General features: G+C 45.9%; 2 protein-coding genes, 1 long non-coding RNA gene and 1 pseudogene across 3 annotated transcripts in view; 2 read left to right on the forward strand and 2 right to left on the reverse strand.

Moving 5' to 3' along the window:
* LOC147606172 (uncharacterized) overlaps positions 1-20,000 on the reverse strand; it is a 300,738-nt pseudogene that overhangs the window by 92,832 nt on the left and 187,906 nt on the right.
* Positions 7,056-7,827, forward strand: LOC147606175 (uncharacterized). The gene has a single exon (XM_086792774.1). The coding sequence runs from the start codon at positions 7,070-7,072 to the stop codon at positions 7,595-7,597; it is 528 nt and encodes a 175-aa protein (XP_086648900.1). The 5' UTR covers positions 7,056-7,069; the 3' UTR covers positions 7,598-7,827.
* LOC147606176 (uncharacterized) overlaps positions 10,784-20,000 on the reverse strand; it is a 58,828-nt gene continuing 49,611 nt past the window's right edge. Inside the window, exon 2 of the long non-coding RNA XR_015265025.1 lies at positions 10,784-11,036. This is a non-coding gene — a long non-coding RNA (uncharacterized LOC147606176). The remainder of the gene's footprint in view (positions 11,037-20,000) is intronic.
* Positions 10,982-14,525, forward strand: LOC147606177 (uncharacterized). The gene has a single exon (XM_086792431.1). The coding sequence runs from the start codon at positions 11,386-11,388 to the stop codon at positions 14,152-14,154; it is 2,769 nt and encodes a 922-aa protein (XP_086648557.1). The 5' UTR covers positions 10,982-11,385; the 3' UTR covers positions 14,155-14,525.

The raw sequence follows: 20,000 nt of genomic DNA on the forward strand, positions 1-20,000 counted from the left end.
CTATAAATAGGCGCTCTCCCTTGCACTCTTAGTCAATTCACTTTGCTAGAGCCCTTACCCACTGTAATTCTTCCTCAATATTGGATCAGTTTTTGGTGTTCTCTCTCTCTCTCTCTCTCTCTCTCTCTCTCTCTCTCTCTCTCTCTCTCTCTCTCTGGCACGCCTTGTCTTTGGTCACTTTCGTTGCACTACTTGATAACACTTTATGTGAAATTGTAAAACCTCTCTCTCTTAGGCACGCCTTGTCTTTGGTCACTTTTGCTACACTACTTGTCTTTGGTCACTTTCACTTTCACTTTCACTACTTGACAACACTTTATGTGAAATTGTAAAACCTCTTTATGCAGCCATTGCAAATCTTGGTTTTGAGTGTTTTAATTTATTCTCTATTCATCACATAGAAGGTAATTTTTAGAAACTATAGAGATTTTTATAAAGGATCTTGGCCTAAAGAGTTGTTTTGGAGGAGAAACTTGCATCCCTTTTGCTCTAAAGGCTATAATTTGGAAGGCAAGTGTTTTCTGCAAAGAAGTAAGATAGACTCTCATAAGACACCTAGAATGTCGGGAAGAAATCCCAATCAGAGCTCGTCTAGCATCCTAATTATTCTAAAAGAATTTGGTATCCTAAATCCTCTAGTAGATGCAACCCTTCCCATCCTCAAGTCATTGTCCCTAGAAACCCCGTTCATTTAATATGAGAAGAAAGGCCTAATATTTTAAACCTTATGATAGAGGTTCTTTGTCCTTCAAGCCATAGAATTTTCACCTATAGGGATTTTAAACAGAGATTAGTCTACCTAGATAGAGTTACAAGTTTAGGAAACTTCTCTTTACAAGTTTTTGGCATGTATAATGTCAATATTCTATTCCGACTTATTTATACACTTGAAAATTTCTCTTATGAAGATCCATATCTCATAGTATTCAATTATGAGTTTTTAAAGTCCAAAAGCTCTAATCTTGGCCTTTCCATAGTGTTGTGAAGAAAGATTTGTTAATTACTATCTTTACTTCTCCCCTGGCCTAGATAAGATAGGATTGAGCTCTATTGTAAGATCTCAAGAAGTTTTGGAAGGCTCTTTCTCCTTGCTTTCAAGTATATGAAATCCTTAGGATAAAAAGCTTTTAATTAAGTGACATTGGGAGAAACCTGAAAAAGCATGATAAATTAAGCATGACATTGGGAGAAACCTGACTATCACTTCCCTCCCTCTCTACTTACCTCCACAAAGCAATCATGCAGTATCAGCCTCACCGTCAACAACGGTGCAATTACATTATCCTTCTTGGGGAGGGAAGTGATAGTGTTTGTCACTGTTGATACGGTGCCCGAACAAGATGTAGCATAGAAAAAGGGCTGAGCTGCACTATAGAGAGAAGGCAAAGCAGAGATAGGAGGAGAGAGAAGACGAGGAAGTGCATTGCGAGCATAAGCACGCAAGTACTAATTAGAGTAGCAGCATGTAGAAGCACAGAGAGGAAGTGAGAAGAAGAAGCATGTTGAATTCAATATTGGCAGCAACAACAAGCGATTCAAGAAAAGAAGAGACCAATCCACAGCTATCATGCGTTCTCCAAACTCTCACAGCGTGCACATCCGCAGAGGCAAGATGACCTTAGAACTAGATCACACAGGAACAAAGATCTCACCTTACACACATGACTCTGCACATATCAAAGCTTCAACTGCCATGGAAACCTTGCTTTGCCCCAAATTAGCAAAAAGCCATTCTATGCACTTAATAGAGAACGATAAACACACGTGAGATTAAAAGCCTATATAGTTTTTGTGTGTGTTTGCCCGCGAGAGTGCATACAAAGGGGGGCCTATGGGACCAATAGGCATACAAAAGGGGGTGTCTCCTCTCATGATGGAGAGGGAGATGGTTGATACAACTTTAGTGGAGACCTGGAGGTCGATATAGCTGGAAGATACATGGGGGCTTGATGAGGGTAACCTTAGGAGAGGTGGGTGGGGTGGTAGACTAACAAAAAAACAAAAGAAAAAGGGACAAAACCTAAGGGGCGGTGTCAGGCAGTGCAATCGAAGTCTTGGGGGTACGGAACTCCTGTATGATGGGTGAACTTTATACTTATTACATTAATTCCAACTTGGTGACAAAAAAGTAGTCTTAAATAAAAATTCCTCTAGGTTACAAACTACAAATCATGAAGCACTAAGAAGTCCTCATGTGATATGAGAGAGAGAGAGAGAGAGAGAGAGAGAGGACAACTTAATAGACAATCAGCTCTCTTCTACCAAGAGCACCTCTTACATTCCTCACAGTCCCTCTTGTAAATTTCTTACAAGAGATGCACTATTCTCCCAGTTATGAATAATCACGGATACAATCTCCTTTTTGTTAGTGCAAGGGATTCCTAGTGTTAGGATTTGAGAGTTGGGGGGCTTCTAGTATTGCCAAAGAGCTTTTAGAAAGAGTGGAAAAGAAATCAAACTTACATATTATGAACATTGAGATGTGAGGGGATTGGGTTTCTCCAGCAGTGTGCATGTGTCCACGCTTGTTGTTGAAGATACCTAATACATGTGTGGCAATGGCCGGTGATGCAACCCTAGTTAGACATCAATATTTTAGAAAAAAAATTAAATATTGGTAATCGCTAGCACACGCAATCTCAATGTGCACTCCCATCAATACAACAGTGCCCGTGGAAATTGCTTATATTGCACGCCAAGCAACACATCAAAACTCAAACAACATTCTAAAAATAGTGAATAGTTGTCGGTGTATCCAATCTCAATGTGACATTGCACTCCCATTAAAATCATACTGCCCATAGAGCATGCTAAGGGTGCACAAATGAACACTACACAATGTGACATCTATGCATTCGTAGGAGCACATTGGTACCCCCAAAACTATATTACTATAGGTGCCAAAACATGCTTCATGTTACACAGTCTTGCAATCCAAGCAAGCACATCAAGATTTGAATAACACTCTAAAAGCATCAATACAGACAATTCCACTATTCCATAGGCCAAAGGATCAGCACTCAAGGAGTATGCTATATTATCTGTCTCTCATATACTCACCTTGTACGTGGAAATTGCAATAGATGTATGACAGGATTTTCCATTGTGCCCTTGGTTTTGCAAATATTGGAGATGTGTGCGAGAGTTATAATAGAGAGCGTGCTTGCCAAACTACAAGACAAACTCAAAAAGACACTTTACATGAAAAGAGGGCAATGTAGATTTTCTTGTGTTCCCAATTTGCTTGCACAGCTAGCTTCATCTACTTTCAATATTACCCAGCTCCTTTTGACATGGCCTTGTACTTTGCAGGGGTGTGAGGTGTGCACTTCTATGTGTGTTCGGGTGTAAGCATGTGAGTGCGTGCGCATGAGAGAGAGAGAGAGGAGGGCGGGGGGGGGGATGTGTGTGCTCCGTCTAGCCCTCTTGTACCTTCACATATGCCTACTTTTTAACTATGGTGGGATATTCAGCTTTTGCTTTCGAGCTCAATCTCAAGCTTTCTTTTACGGGTAGTGCCCTTCTACAGTGATGATTCTTGATGTTCCGGTTCTGCTATGATATGGATGCTCTACATCTCTGCTTCTTTTCTTCTCCACTTTTAGCCACTCCTTTCTTGCTTTTCCTCCTCATGGTATGCCGGCATGGGTTGTCATCCCTTCCTCAAGGTCTGCTTCTCCTTGTTTTGTAGCACCTTCTTCAAGTGTTGCTAATGCTTCTCACAAAAGCACTGGAGAGAGATACAGAGAGAGAGAGAGAGAGAGAGAGAGAGAGAGAGAGAGAGAGAGAGAGAGAGAGAGAGAACGTACATATTAAGAAGGAAAAGTAAAACCTAATTATTGAAGTGGCTGAAAATTCAAAAAAAGGGCGAAAATTTAAGTTCACACTAATGCCTATTTATTTTTGGTTGAGAGGCCTCAAGAGTGAAGACGATTAGAGAAGTGAACAATGAGTAAACCACTTAAACTAGTTAAAAATTTATTTATTTATTTATTTTTGGTTGAGAGGCCTCAAGAGTGAAGACGATTAGAGAAGTGAACAATGAGTAAACCACTTAAACTAGTTAAAAATTTAAGATGGCCTGCCATATAGAGACAAGCAAAGATATAGAATTTGCAAGGTAGAGAGGGATTTGAGCTGTTAGAGAGAGGGGGAGAGACAAGTAAAGATATAGAATTTGCGATCTCTCTCTCTCTCTCTCTCTCTCTCTCTCTCTCTCTCTCTCTGATGTTTGTGCATGTGCGTGTTGAAGCAAAGTGGCACCTTCTCTCTCTGTAGAGTAAAGGCACCATTGTTGTGCACCCCTAAGATTTTGGGGAAAAGAGCTCGCGACAACTACTAAAATCGAGTGAAAAAACAATTTTTTGCATATTTATTATCACTTCAACTAGGCGAATTAACTTTCATCATTTATGATAAATAAATAATATTCATGGGATTAAACATGGTATTGCACATGATTAAGCAACTTAATTATGGTGGGTTAAACCACACCTTAAACTCCATTAGTAGAGAGAGAAGAGAGACAAGAGAGTAGCACACTCAAATATTCAAGCTATATTTAATGTGTGAGGCTTCTTTTATGCTTAGCCTCACTTCACACTTTATATGTGTGCACACCTATGTGGTGCACTCCTTTCCACACCTTTGAGTCAATTCACACACACCAAGTAATATCTAGCACTTAGAGTGCTTTCCCATGTACACAACCACACCGAGATTACATATCTCAACACTCCCTCTTAATTGAGGTGTTCTACAACGCACCCATCATCATGGTTGGATGAATGACAACTATTGATTGAGGTATCTTTTTGACCAAAAGACATTTTGAAACCCAAATAAAGACCCATCAATATATAGTCCTTGGCCTAAAGGCAATATGAATTCCACATGTCTAAAAAATCCTCTCATTTTCACGCTTTCTTTATAATTTTGATATTATTGATTTGGAATTATACCCCCTCTCAATTAGGGCTTGGCAAACCCCCCTCTAAATTAGGGCTTGGCAAAAGATACTTAGCCTAGAACTTGTTCAACTTTGGTAAAAGCCGGCTCAGAAGGAAAAGGGTCCTCTGTGAAAAATTCAAATTCTAGTTATAATTTTGAGATTGAGGTCAAAACTCTTTTAAACCGTCTCATTAAAAAGGTTTTCTGGAGCCCTACTCTCAATAGGTAACATAATTAGCGTTTATTTTTTTTCCTTAATATTATTTTAAATGTGCTCTCTTAAAATAATGTCATCTTAATTTTGGCCTGCCAAAGCCAAAGGCCTTAGTGTTTGGGTGTTTTGAGTTTTCTTAGGAAACTCATCATTGCTTGGTTAATGAGAGTTAATGGAAAAGTGATAAAAGTGATGATGGGAATATTGGGACTTATCATTACATCTTACTCTCTCTTGAATTTAGGAATATGATCATAAGCTTTGGGTAAAGAAAAGGCTTGTTTTGAATAATGATGCTTTGTCCACACACATAGACACACACACACACACACACACACACACACATATATATAATTTGATTTTTTTCTTTCTCAATTAAAAAAAAAAAGCAAGCCGTGATGCTTTGAATATGTTTATGGGTGGCTTCTTTTTCTCTTGAGCAAAAGTTATCATTAGTATTGGATGAAGGAATATTTTCATTAACTTAAGATATATCTTTCATCATTTCATTTTGGCCTGCCAAAGGCAAAGGCCTTAGTGTGTGGGTTTTTCATCATTGCTTCTTTAATGAGAGTTAATGGAAACGTGATGATGGAATAGTACCCCTATTGTACCTATTAGGTAGCACTGATTATTAGGGTTCTCTCTCTCTTATGACTCACATGATTATCTCTCTCTTATTGAGTGAGAGAAGTAATTAGAAATAATAATCAGTGGATCGTTCTCTCTCTCTCTCTCTCTCTCTCTCTCTCGTATGATTTCTCTCGTATGATTTCTGAAAGGCCCTTAGTCCCGAGTGTGTGTGTGTGTGTGTCTGAGAGAGAGAGAGAGAGAGAGAGAAAGGCCCTTACCACCACTGAGAGAGAGAGAGAGAGAGAGAGAGAGAGAGAGAGAGAGAGAGAGAGAGAGAGGCCCTTACCACTGAGAGAGAGAGAGAGGCCCTTACCACTGAGAAAGAGAGAGAGAGAGAGAAAGGCCCTTACCACTGAGAGAGAGAGAGAGAGAGAGAGAGAGAAGTAATCCTCAGAAATACTAACCAGAATGTCTTCTCTGAAATTACCTCTCTCTCTCTCTCTCTCTCTCTCTCTCTCTCTCTCTCTCTCTCTCTCTCTCTCCCCCCTATAATGCTCACCTAAAAAATACACAGGTATCTCTCTCTCTCTCTCTCTCTCCTCTCTCTCTCTCTCTCTCTCTCTCTCTCTCCTCTCTCTCTCTCTCTCTCTCTCTCTCTCTCTCTCTCTCTCTCTTCGTGAACCCTAGCAGGTCGCGTTTCTCGCAAGTAGCGAGCAGTCCCTCTTCGAGCTCCCATGCTCCCCACTAGGCGCAAGGGGCGGCGCCAATGGAGGGGTTAGTCATCAGCTCGCCCTCTCCTCCGATCAGCAGAAGCAGCATGACAATGTCGCTCTCCACTCAGCCATGGGCTGCCTCACGAGGCCTCTACTGTGAGTCCTCTCGACTGTGCAACAGAGCTGTCGCCTTCATTCACGAGGCCGACCTTTGAGATAGAGTTGCAGCCCATTTCACACCTCGATAGCTCCGCTTCTTGATGAAATTTCAAGCAAATCAAGAGGTTGAAGAGAAGCTGCACTGCTCTCAAATGCACCACACATCCATAGCTCCATCGTTGCCTCTCGAGTAAGGGCCGCCACTGCACATTGGGTAAGGGCCTTTTCTCACCTAGTTGTGCCGCACGCGGGAGTCTTGAGTTGTTGCTGTTGGGCCTGCTCTTTCGGCCGTGCAAGGGCGTGCGGCTTCTGGCTACATAACATGGCAGAGAAGGGGAAAGCCACCACTAAGGGGTGGCTCAGTTTCGCAAAGGCGTTACAAGCTCCGACTCCAAGAGGATCTAGCTCCTACCAAGAGGAAGGCCCAAAGTCGCCTCTTGCAAGCGTCTCTTCTTCGAACATGGTAGAAAAGGGTAAATCTTTCACTGTCGCCCTAACCACACCAACCCCAAAGGCCGCCAAGGATCGGCTAAGTTTTGCCGCCGCCCTAGCGGCCCCAAGCAAGCATGATCGATCTAGATCCTACCAAGAGGAAGGCCCAAAGTCGCCTCTTGCAAGCGTCTCTTCTTCGAACATGGTAGAAAAGGGTAAATCTTTCACTGTCGCCCTAACCGCACCAACCCCAAAGGCCGCCAAGGATCGGCTAAGTTTTGCCGCCGCCCTAGCGGCCCCAAGCAAGCATGATCGGGTAGGGGAGCTACAAGCCGCCCTCGACCAAGTCATGGAGGAAAATCACGCTCTCAAGGCATGCCTTAGCGTGCTTGAAGCGCGCTTTGACAAGATGGTCAACATCGCCACCGACAAGGCAAAGGAGGTAGAAACCACGGTCTACACCAAGGTGAAACCGAGTCCAAAAGGCGATACTCGACAAGGTAGGGATACGCCTAATGTCCGAGCTTTGCGAACGATGACTTCAAGAGAAGAATGATCTCAAGGTCCGCATTGGGGGGCTGCCCCAAGCATGGGACATGAACAAAGATCCCATCCTTGAGTGCCTCACCTTCCTCAATGAACTCTTAAACCGGTCCACCTCATGTGAGGACACGGGTCCCTGGACAAGGTCCGGCCATGCATGCTGGGTGGGCGTCCTAATATGAAAGGGCCAGGGACCGCCGGCCAGGGGCTATATAAGGACATGGTTGGGTGGTTACTAGCATGGGTCATTACCACACATCTTAATTGGTATCAGAGCATGAAGTTCTCTCTCTCGTTGGGGGAACAAGCTCACGCAACGCGACGCAATACATCAATGCGATGGAAGCTATGGAGATCATCATCTTCATCATCTTCACGAGTCAACGGAGCCACAAGGGGGCCTTTCTTTCTCTCTCTCTCTCTCGTTGGTGCAACCAAGGCCATAGCATGGAGGTCTCTCTCTCTCTCTCTCTCTCTCTCTCTCTCTCTCTCTCTCTCTCTCTCTCTCTCGTTGGCGCAACCAAGGCCATAGCATGGAGGTCTCTCTCTCTCTCGTTGGCGCAAGCAAGAAGGCCATAGCCATGGGTTTCTCTCTCTCTCTCTCTCTCTCTCTCTCTCTCTCTCTCTCTCTCTCTCTCCTCCTCTCTCTCTCTCTCTCTCTCTCTCTCTCTCTCTCTCTCTCTCTCTCTCTCTCTCTCTCTCTCTCTCTCTCTCTCTCTCTCTCTCTCTCGTACATGGTAGGGCCGCAACAGGCTGCAAGGGCGCAAGGCAAGGGCCGCAAGGGCGGTCAAGACCATGGGCCTATGAGGGCAGCCGCCACAAGGAACCACCAAGGGCAACGCCAAGGGCCGCATTATAGAACAACGTGGCGCCAAGGCCAAGAAAGGGTCGATGCAAGTCGTGGTTCCAAGGGGGGTAGAGCCTAGCACAAGGCGTGGTTCCAAGGGGGAACAGAGCTCAGCATGGTAGCGTGAGGGCAATAGAGGGGCCAAGGCCGCTCCCAAGGGGTAGCCAAGGGCCCACCCACAAGGGGCAGTCGAGGCGCCAAGTGGGCCAAGGCCACTCCCAAGGGGCGCCAAGGGCCACCCTCAAGGGGTAGCCCAAGCCAGCCGCACATGCTCTGCCACCCATGCTCTGCCAAAACCGACGCCGTCATCCGCCACCGCCACCTTCGTCACTAGGAAAAAAGCGCCGCCGCTAGGGAAAAAGCGTGCTCGTGGGGTAGTGTGAGAGGAGAAAAAGCACACCCATGGGGTCATAGGAGAAGAAAAAAGCGCCCATGTGACAGCTTTTAGAAAAAAAAGCGCCAAGGGCCAAGAGGCAAAAAGCGCGCGCACACACACATACACACACACACACACATCTCTACGTGTGTAGAGATGCTTTTTCCAGGTTAGTTTTTTTTGTTTTTGCTTTACTAATTCTTTGTCTATCCAAAAAAGCACTTCAAAGCTAAAAAGCTAGGTAGCTTTTTAGGAGCCCTATAAAAGGGAGGCCAAGGGCCAAGGTTTAGCACATCAAGCGAGCAAAGCTTCTCAACCTAGCAATGGCTAAGCAAGATATCCCTGCTATGCAAACCTCTGAGCAAGATGACACGGCAGCAGTCGAGAAACCTACCGACATTCCTATGCACGAAGAGGAAGATTACGATCTAGGAGATCATGACCTCGTTGATATGGGGGTTTTCAAGGCTTTACTTGCACGCACACGTGCATTGGAGAGAAATTATCAAATACTCAATAAGAACATGACTACGTTCTCTGAGCTTCTCAAAAATTTTATAGCATCTCAGACTCCGGGAGTTCGACCTGCTGTATCGAGCACTGAACCCTCTTGTGCGGTTTCACCCTCGCCAGATTCAACGACTGCTGCACCAACTCAAGGAGTCCGGGCGGCAGCATCCATCATTGTATCTCCTCGTGGGGATACGCCCGCGCAAGATCCAGCAAAACTGTAGCTACATTACTGAAGAATGTTACAATTCTAGTGTTCAAAGGGGAGGAGCATGAATGCAACAAGGATGTGGTTCATACTTTCCTGCATAAATGGGGTGATATTCACAGGCTGAGACACACGCCTGACATTCACACCACTATGGAAACCAGTATTTCACTTAAGGGGACAAGGCCTACAAGTGGTGGATGACTTTTTCGATACCTGCGCATCCGCAATCCTTGCACCAGTTTCAAGAATTATTTTCCAAGGAGTTTTTGCCGGGCAACGAGCAGACCAAGAATTGGGACGCTTGGGATATATGCCATATGACTGGCCTATCTCTCACTCAGTACATTTCCTTGTATCGGGAGATTACTCATAAGCTTGAAGGTATGGATGATTTCCAGAGGATGCGTGATTTTATATGAGGTCTAGACAACGAATATCGACTTCATGTAAAAACTCAATATCCATCGACTTTGGTTGGAAGAAGCCATCAAGCATGCTCATACATACGATGATGATTTGGAGAATAAGGGCACCAACAAGGGAAACGTTTCCTCTGCTAGGAGCAATTGGCACAACGTTCACCCTCTCATTTCAAGGGAAACAAGCAACGACATACTTCTCCACATTCGCAAGAGGATAGGAAGCCTAAACAGGCATGTGAAGCTCCACGTGGATCTCTTTCTTCTAAAGATTTCAAACGAGCAAAGAAACAAAACTTATGTTTTAAGTGTCTCTCTGATCACAGCACACAAAGAAGGAATGTTCTCTTTTGCATGACAATGCTGCTGAGTCTTCCAAGAGAAAAGAAAAGGCCATGCACATGGTGCAACGCCTCACATTGAATTTGATTTTGCTCACTTGACTCCTAACAATGAGAGTCCTTCCAACATTGGGAGTCGCTCCAACTTAGCTTTAAACTCTAGAAGTCCCTCACATTAACGAAAAGGGGGATCCACCTTTTTATGATTATTAATAATTGGGGAGAATAGTACGATTAGTACCACCTCCCTCCACACACTCATTGTATCCTTGTGTGTGTGATATTTTCACTTTTATACTCACATTAGATTTAAATTGTGCACTTTGGCTCATATTTTTTTGCATGAATATGTGGTGGTGTATACTAATAGCTTTAATTCTTTTCATGTTGAATGGGTACCACTCCTTTGAAACCTTATCTTATAGAAATAACGTTGTTTCAAGCTACTTATCTTTGAACGATCCCTTCTTATTGAAATAGTTGCAACTTGCAAGCTTTTGCTAACAAGCTACCCGTGCACGTCTAGTTTACCATTGGTCTTGACTCTTGACTCTTGACTTGAAGTTGACTCTTTTACTCTCGCTTTACTTTCTCAGGATGCTATGGCGATGCATACATACACACACGTTCATGCCTTCTTCTTCACAGTTTCTGTCTCCTCTCCATTCTTTTTTTTTTTTCTCTTGATCGCTCTGTACTTAATCATCTGCTAGAATCCATAGCTAGCTTCTGCGTTTGGAGGAGTAACCTGTAAGACAAATTGAAGAATAAGCATCTATAAACCCTAATTGAACAAGCATGTATAAACCCTAATGGGGCTCTGTATGAAGCTTTAATGGTGTGCTAAAACCCAAGATTGTAAAAATGCTGTCCTCCTCTTTAATGGTAAACATTGGCAGGTGCTTTTATGACATACAAGTGTATGCAGTAAATTTGAAGCTTCTTAGTTCTGTTGAAAGCTTGATGTAAGAAATCTTTAGAAGAGAAATCTAAAGAGGGTAAGGGCTAATGAAGGCTTAATTCAGGGCAAGCTTGTTCAAGGGCAAGCTCTCGATCATCAAGTTTTTTGCCAAGCAGGGTACCCTTGTGTTTGAAAGATGGCAAGCTGCGCTTGTTCGATGTTTGCTGCAAGCGTCATATTGTTGATGTGGGTATTCTCCTGCACTTTGTGTTCAAGCTTGGACAATTACATCCCCTATGAGGACTATTGTCACGACACCCTCACCGATGCTGAAGAAGAACGACATCAACATGACCTCCCCCCCACATCGACATTGTCTGATTTCCCCTTGAGCTTCCAAACAGCTTTCTTTTCTGGTGGCTTCCCATTATTCGACACAAACTTCACAACTGTCTCTCTTCAGGGTCTGGAAAGCTCAGCATCTTTCTTGGCTTCAAGTGTGAAGTTAGCAGGTGATGAGCAAGAAGCACAAAAGCATGTCATAGAAGGGTCTCTCCTGTTGCGGAGCCGACAACGCCTTTGGTCATCAACTAGAGTCGCTCCACAATCAGGAGCAAGGTGGCATCAGCCAGAGGGGATTAGGCTTACACTGAAGGGGTTGTGGGTTGCACGCTCGGAGACCCTCTGTATGGCAGGCTGCTTCATGAAAAATGTGTTGGGGCAGTCCAAAAACAGAGATAACTGCCAAGTGAAGGCAGTCTTTCACTACCCATTGAAGAATTCAATAAGCCAGCCGCTTGTGAAAGGTGTAATAGAGAGCAAGAGAGAGCAGCATGACCCCTTCTTTTTTGAGCCAGTAGCCATCACAGCAGTCTCCGATGCACCATATGTATTCAGAAAGGATGATGAGAATGCTGAAGATTGGCCTTTGCAGCATGCTAATGTCCCCAAGAATATCAAAATTTGGAATGATGAGACCGCCGTTTGTCAGTTCCCTTGGCACAAGCAACGATTGACTGTCAGCTGGGATAAACAATGCACTGTGCAGGATTGCAGCCCCTTTGAAGGTGTGATACCTGGATCTCCAACAACCCTTTCAGTTGAGAACATGGTTTGCGCAGCGGGAAAAATCCATGGCTTCTTCATTTTTTATCACCAACAAGCAAACGCGTCTCAAACAGCTTATGATGTTTTTGCTGTTGAGGGTGCTTGGAGTACATCTACAGGCCAGCTTTGGGCATCTGCATGTTATCTGAAGGGAGCTGCAAATGGATCTTTGGCATTCAACTCTCAAGATTGTGATATCCGAATAACACTTCAGTTTCCAACCACCCTCAGCCTTGTCTTTAGATACAGTGTCGCAGGACAAGTGGAGAGGAAGAAAGATTCAAAGTTTCCATCCTTCAAGCCATTCTCCTTTGCTGGAGATAAAGATATCACTTTGAATGCGTTTTTTGGACGGCAAAGGTCACCACCTCAAATGGAGTATGCATACACAGAAGAGAGAATCAAGCAAGCACGCAGTCAATGCGAAGCAAGTAGTCCAAAGCATTCCCCGAAAGGTTGGATGGGTAAAGAAAAGCCAAGATACCCAGATGGGCAGAGTTTTTCAGATCTCCAATTTTTAGCCACTGTGAAAGATTCTTCTGGTTCAAGTGCGGAAGCGCAATTCTCCCCTGTAGCAATCAATGAGAGGACCGACATGTTCTTCAACCCAAGCATGGCTACTTCAGAACAAAAGTCGAAAAGGATGAATATTAGCTTGGATTTATCTTTTTGGAATGAGAAGGGTATCATCAAGCTGCTTGAAAATACAAGCTTGCGCCAACAGTTCCCTGCAGAGGGTGTTTATAATTCAAAGACTGGAATGCTTTGCTTGATTGCTTGCCGCCCTCTTACAGTCTCAAAAGCGCAGACTGGGTCAAAGCTACAATATGGCAACAAGGATTGTGAGATGCTTGTCACAATCCAGTATCCTCCAATAAACTCTGGTGGATCCAAGTTTGAGAAGCATAAGATTAGTGGAGAAGTAAGCAGTCTAAGGGAGAAGAAGGATGATCTGTTCTTCTTCCCGGCTTCTGTATCTTCCAGTTCAGTTTTCTATCAAGAGCAAGCTAAACACTTCCTTGTACTGATAGACTTTGAGGTCATCATGGAAATCATTTCGCTGACAATGGCTGTTCTATTCATTGGCCTTCAGCTGCGTCATGTGAAGAAGAATCCCAAAGTACTTTCTCACATGTCTTTGCTCATGCTTACAGTGCTTACTTTGGGTCATCTGATTCCTTTGGTTTTGAATGTGGAGGAGATCTTCTCAAGCAGATCCAGGCAGGATGTTCTCCTATGGAGTGGTGGATGGCTGGAAATCAATGAGGTGATAGTAGGGCTGATGACAATGCTGGTGTTTTTAATGCTCATTCGCCTTCTTTATCTGTCATGGGTCAGCAAGAGTGAAGTGTCTGCTACTAGTGAAGGGCCATGCCATATGGAACGAGGGGCTGTATGCGTCTGCCTCACATTGTATGCCCTTCTTGGAGGGCTTATTGCCCTCATTGTTTATGGAGTCAAAGGTAGCAACTTTTTGGATGTGACGAAGGCGTTCACAGGTCTTACCATAGATTTCTTTCTATTCCCACAGGTGGTTGCAAATTACTTCTGGGAAATACAGGGCACGGTACTCTCTTCTCCTTTTTATGTTGGAATGACTCTGGTAAGGTCCTTGCCTCACCTATATGACATACTGAGGAAATTTGAGTTCTTCTCAAATTTCCTCTCAAGGAGATATTTTTATGCAAATCCGAGTTGGGATTTCTATGCCGATGCCTGGGATGCAATTGTACCCATTGGGAACCTGCTTCTTGCTGTTTTGGTCTTTTTTCAGCAGAGATATGGAAGGGCATGCTTCTCAATAGGCTCTTGGAGGAAGGCAAGGTCATATATGAAGGTGTCCATGAATCCAGTATAGAAAGCCTGGCAGGGGTCAAAGGTGATTGTGAAGCAAAGATTATGTTTAGTACAAATAGTTTCTAAGGGGATCACTCTGGGGCACTTATAAAGCAAAGATTATGTTTAGTACAAGTAGTTTCTAAGGGGATCACTCTGGGGCACTTGTAAAGCAAATAGTTCATGGAAGGCTCCTATGGATCAGAATCACTCTCCTGTGATAAAGCTGGATGGATCCTGCCGGCTCTACTTTTACCTACTTTCTTTTCTTTATCTTACAGAGGTTCTTATCTTTCTAGTCGCTCTCTCTTGGGGTTCAGGTACATTTCTGTGAGGCAGAATGCCAAAATACTACTAGGGTCTTTGCTTAAATTATGAGGTAACTTTATCAAATGTTCTGTAGCTCTGCCTGCTCGTACATCCATTGGTTTCCAAGCTGGCAAATGATGACAACTCTACCCAAACCCCTAGTGACCCCATGTGGAAGTGTATGTACAAGGTCCCCCTGTCCTTGTGTCGGGGGTGTTTGAAGGTGAAAATGAGCTCCCCTAGTGTCTAGCTGTGTGAAAAAGTCGGTTACAAATTACCTTGCCTCATACTTGGCTCTTCCCCTAGCTTTGGAGGCATTCATGCTTCCAAAGTAGAGAGAGTACATAAAAGATTAGAGAGAGGAAGCGTAAACTCCCCTAAGTCTGGTGGCTCCTTTGGGATGATCAGGGTTCTTCCTTCTTCTCTTCCTTCTAAGAGACAGATAGAGGGCATTTCTTCCTTGCTTGTCAGATAGGGCGTCCAATCTCCATCCATTAATGTGGGTCTTGTGAAGTTTTCCGGAGAGCTCTTGCAGTTGGTAGCTCTCGTTCTTGTATTTGTGATAAATGAGAAACGGTCCCTCCCATCGGGGCAAGAACTTCGTGTCGTGTCTGTTGTCGAGCCGGCTATCATACCGTAAAACTAGCATCCCTTCCTTGAGCTTTTTCTCCTTTAGCTGCTCATTCGATTAGCTTGGTTGATGTAGTAGCCCATGGCCTCTTCCCTTGTTGCCTCCAGCTTCTGTAGCTCTACCATGTTGCCTCTAGCTTATATATATATATATCTGTATATAAATCTATATATAAAAATATATATATATATATATATGTATAAATATATATATATATATATATATATATACATACATAACATATGTATGTATGTATATATAAAATTATATATAAATACATCGAACTTCGGCCAAGCTCGCTGCTACTCTCGCCATTGCCCTCCTCCTCGCTTCCCTCTGTGAGCCCCTTCCCAAGCCTTGCCCCCCCCCGTCCCCCCCCCCTCATGTTCGCTCCCAGCCCCTGCCACCCCTCCCCCCCTTGCAATCGCGTTAGCTACACAACCCCCCTCCCCCCTTGTTCGTGCTTGCCTTCTTTCTTCTGTGTTTTGCCCGTTTTTCTTTTTCTCTTTCTTCTGAGTCTTGCACCCCTTTTTAGGGTTCTCTTTCGAGTTTTTTAGGGTTTTAGTTCTTCGTGATTGTAGGGTTTTCCTTCGGGGATTTCTTCTTTCTAGGGCTTTTGATCTTCAGCTTGTTCGGGGGGTTTGTTTTGTGTTTCTTTTAGGGTTTTTTTTTAGGGTTCTCTGTGCTTGGCTGTGTGCTTGGGTGGGAGTGTGGGTGCGTGCTTGTGTGTCTGTTCATCTGTGTTTGGTTAGGCTCTGTCGGTGTGGGTCTCTGTGGTGCTTGTGTGGATGTGTTTTTCTTGCGTCTAGTTTAGGATTGTCCTAGTGTCCGTTGTGTTTCTCTGTGTGTGTGCTTGTCTCTCCTTCCCAGGTGGGCTGCCTCCTCCTTTTCTCCCTCGCTCTGCCCCCTCCTCGCTCGTCGCCTCCGCTTCCATCTCCTTAGCGAGCAGACACGAATGGATTCGTCAGCTTCCCCACAGAGGGACTCTTCAGCAAGCCCCTCACCCGCCCCCGTTGATGATGCCATTCGACTTTCTTTGTCGGACGCAGAGAAAGCGAGCCTCGCCGTCGGCTGCTGCTGCAGGCCACTTCGGTGGTCTACAAGATTGTTGGTCTTCGTCTCATGGGGGGAGGCATTGGATTCTGTTGCTGCCTTCGCTTTTCCGCTTTGCGGGACCTCAAATGCAGACTGGACTGTAGCTTCTGCTATGCAGTTCCTGAGATCCCAGGTTATTGAGTTCTCGCACCACTTGCATGATGCATAGACCACTGACATTCTTTCCAGGCTTTGGAAGTTAGCCAAATTTTCATTCTTGGCTGCCTCCCAAGGGATGGAAGAACGTCATTTGATTGTTTATTTATTTGTGGATGCGCGGATTCGCTCGCCCCTGCTACATGTATATTCATGCGGATGAGATTTGCCAGGATGTAGTGCTTGAGATTGCGCGCAGTATTTGGACATTGCTGCGATGTATCATGATTGAGAGATTGTCTACTTGGAGAGGACGCTTGGACTCGGATTACTCCCCATCTAAGCCAGCTTCCAAGCTGGCAAGGGTCACTGCTGCAGCAACCTCTTTGTTTTCCCATTAGCCCATGAGGATCGTCTCATGGAACATTCGGGGACTTGGTGGCACCCAGTTTATGCGCTGCCGTAGCATTTTGAGACAGGAGCTCCAGAGATGCTTAGTGGGTGGGCCTATTGACATTTTGATGCTTCAGGAGCACCATCTTTGTGAGAGCCGTATTCGGTGGTGTGGACAGTTGATGCATAGACAGAGTGAGACTTTTTGGTCAACAGCGTTTGGTACAGCTGGTGCCCAGGGAGGCGTATGTATGTCTATTGCGGAGACATGGCGGGATGCCGTGGTTGACAGGGGCATTGCAATTCTGGGACGTGCACAGTGGATTGTATTGTGTTGGGGGGAGATCAGGATGGGAGTCCTGAATCTTTATGCTCCAAACCTGGCTAGTATGCGAGCCGCTTTTTGGGATCAGATTGTGGGTGCATTGCCGATTGTTGGGCATTGGTGCGTAGGGGGTGACTTCAACATGATTGAAGTCACCCCCGATCGTATGGGAGGCCACAGTGCAGGGGGCTGAGCTGGCAGCCTGGGAGAGGTTATGTATGACTCTGCGGATTGACGATGTATGGCATCATGATGGTTTTGGTCGAGAGTGGGATAGCAGTCTCTTGTTTTCCAGATTTGCTCAGCGCATTGGGGGTGCCAACCTCTCCCGGATTGATAGATTCTACGTCAGTAATTGGTTTGGGGTCCGAGGAGGCTTCACCGGGATTCTTGCAGGCACGTCGATGTCTAATCATGCGCCCGTTACTTTGGTGGTTGCAGATGCGGTGCGCACCACTTCTCAGTCTCTTCGTATCCCTGAGAGGGTGATGCTGGATGAGGATATGGCAGGCAGAGTGGAGGCCATTTGGTCTTCTGCCCAAGGGGTTGCAGGGACCTGGCAGTTGATATTGCGCAGGCTATCACAAAGTTGAGTTCCACTTTCAGAGCGGAGTCATAGGAGTGCCTTGCCCAGGCACGAGAGTCTGAGCATCGGCTGCATCGGAGCGTGGCCTCTCTGCAGCGACAACTGGAGGCTCACCCAGACAACACTTGGGCCGGGACACAGCTTGAGCACGTTCGACAGGAGCTCAGACAGATTGAGGAGAGGCGTCATGAGTTCTCCTTTCACCGAGAGGCGGCCCACTGGACTCAGGTGGGAGATAGAGTTATAGGCGAGTTTTTCGCGATCACTGACCCGCGTCACTCCAGGACGGGGGTCCGACGCTTGCGGAGACCCGACGACTTCTGTGCTACTGAGCCAAATGAGATCAGGAAGATTGCGACAGGCTTTTATCAGGGTCTGCTTTCGGCTGAGAAGCCAAATGAGATCAGGGAGATTGCGATAGGCTTCTATCAGGGTCTGCTTTCGGCTGAGGAGCCCTCTCCCAGCAGGGTGAGTGCCGCCAGGTGGTGTGGATGCACACGAGGAGAGTGATAGATGAGATGCGGGTCCAGGCTGCTTGCTCCCTTTTCGGAGGGTGAGCTTTTCGAGGCATTGAGGGCACTCCCTCGGGATAGCTACCCTAGGGAGGATGGTTTGTTGCCTTCCTTTTTTATGCGATACTGGGAGACTGTTGGGCCAGGCATGCGACAGGCCTTCCGGGAGGTCATGGATACAGGACACCTTCCGGAGTCCCTCTCTGAGGGATTGATATTTTTGATTCCCAAAGAGGGGGGCAACCCCGAGGAGATGCGACAGTGGAGGCCCATCACAATCTTGAACTCATCCTATAAAATCTTGGCAAAGGCTCTGAGTTTAAGATTGCAGCCTATGCTTGAGACTTTGATTCACCCCACTTAGACTAGCTTTGTCAAGGGTTGTAGTATCCTTGACAACATTTTCACCTTTTGGGAGGCTGTCTCTATTGCCCGCCTCCGGGAGAATGACATGGCGATCTTACTGCTGGACTTCGAGAAGGCCTCTGACAGAGTGGACTGGGGCTTCTTGGAGGGGATGATGTAGCTGATGGGCTTCCCGGAGGTGTGGATCCAGGGGGTGTCAACCTTGTATTCCATAGCACATAGCCAAGTTTTGATGGCCGGTGGCAGAGGAGAGCGGTTTGCTTTGACTAGATCTTTTCGCCAAGGATGCCCTCTTGCCCCGACCCTATTCTTATTCTTTGCTGAGGCTATGAGAAGCTTTCTGGCATCTCAGGATGTGGGCCTTCAAGGCCTTTGTCTTCCTATCTAAGAGGAGGAGGTGTTAGATTCTAAGTTTGTAGATGATACAGCGATGTATTTGCGAGGCCACGAGGCCAACTTGCAGCGGTTAGAGAGTGTCCTTGAGGTTTTTTGCATGGCATCGGATGCTCAGATTAACTGGCATAAATCCTACGGATTCTGGACTGGCAGTGGAGACCCGCCACAGTGGCTTCCCAGTCCCTAGTTCCGCTGGATTCCTTCAGGGACGCTAGTTAGATATCTTGGATGCCAGGTTGGGCTCGACTTGACTCCGGAGCAGCACATTTCTCCCCTTCTTCTGAGCATCAGGAAGAAGCTTCTACATTGGAGCTTGGCTCGCCTTTCTCTTGCTGGGAGGGCAGTTGTGGCTAATCAGGTTTTGTTGGCGGCCATGTGGTACATTACCTCCTGCTGGATCTTCTCGAGTTCTTGTATCAACCAGGTGCAGCGATTGATCAGGAATTTCCTTTGGCCAGGAGACGATGGGCGGCCTGCTAGGGCCAAGCTTTCTTGGCCAGTTATCACGCTTCCTACCTCTCATGGAGGACTAGGGATCATTGATCCAGCTTGCCAGAGCAGAGCGCTCTTGGGCAAGTTTATCGTTCGGGGGCTCCTTCCAGGCGAGGAGCCGTGGAAAGAGCTGCTTCTTCATCGCATTCAGTGCTGCACACCAGTCTCGGGAGGACCTTGGCAGCCAGAGACTAGATGGATTTTTACAGAGATGCATCATGCTGGCCTTACGAGGAGATGTGAGGATCACTTTGCATGCTGCCTCTTACGGACTTGGGAGCAGCTTCGCCCTGCGCTTATTCAGACACCTTCAGTGTGCACTGAGGAGTGTCTCCGCCAGCCTTTGGTCTAGAATCCTCAGCTCCGCACTCCTGGAGGACAGATGGTTGGAGCTCGACAGTATGTATCCTGGGGGCCCATGGCATCAGGCCCAGCCTACAGCTTGGGGGAGTGGCTTGAGCATAGACAGCTTTCAGATGAGGTTCAACAGGTTGAGCGTATGACAGGGATGCGGGGTAGCTCCCTTATGAACAGAGACATCGAGGATGCGATTCTGGAGGCCTGGCTTCAGCCTATGGACTCCCCAGCACCAGTCTGGATGGGAGCCTTCACTCATTTTGATATACTCATTGCGGTGCGGGGGTGCTCCGAGGAGCGAGTGTTACTC

The sequence above is a fragment of the Cibotium barometz genome, chromosome 58 (genome assembly GCF_041138505.1).
Source record: "Cibotium barometz isolate CiBa-2024 chromosome 58, ASM4113850v1, whole genome shotgun sequence".
NCBI classification, from domain to species: Eukaryota; Viridiplantae; Streptophyta; class Polypodiopsida; order Cyatheales; family Cibotiaceae; genus Cibotium; species Cibotium barometz.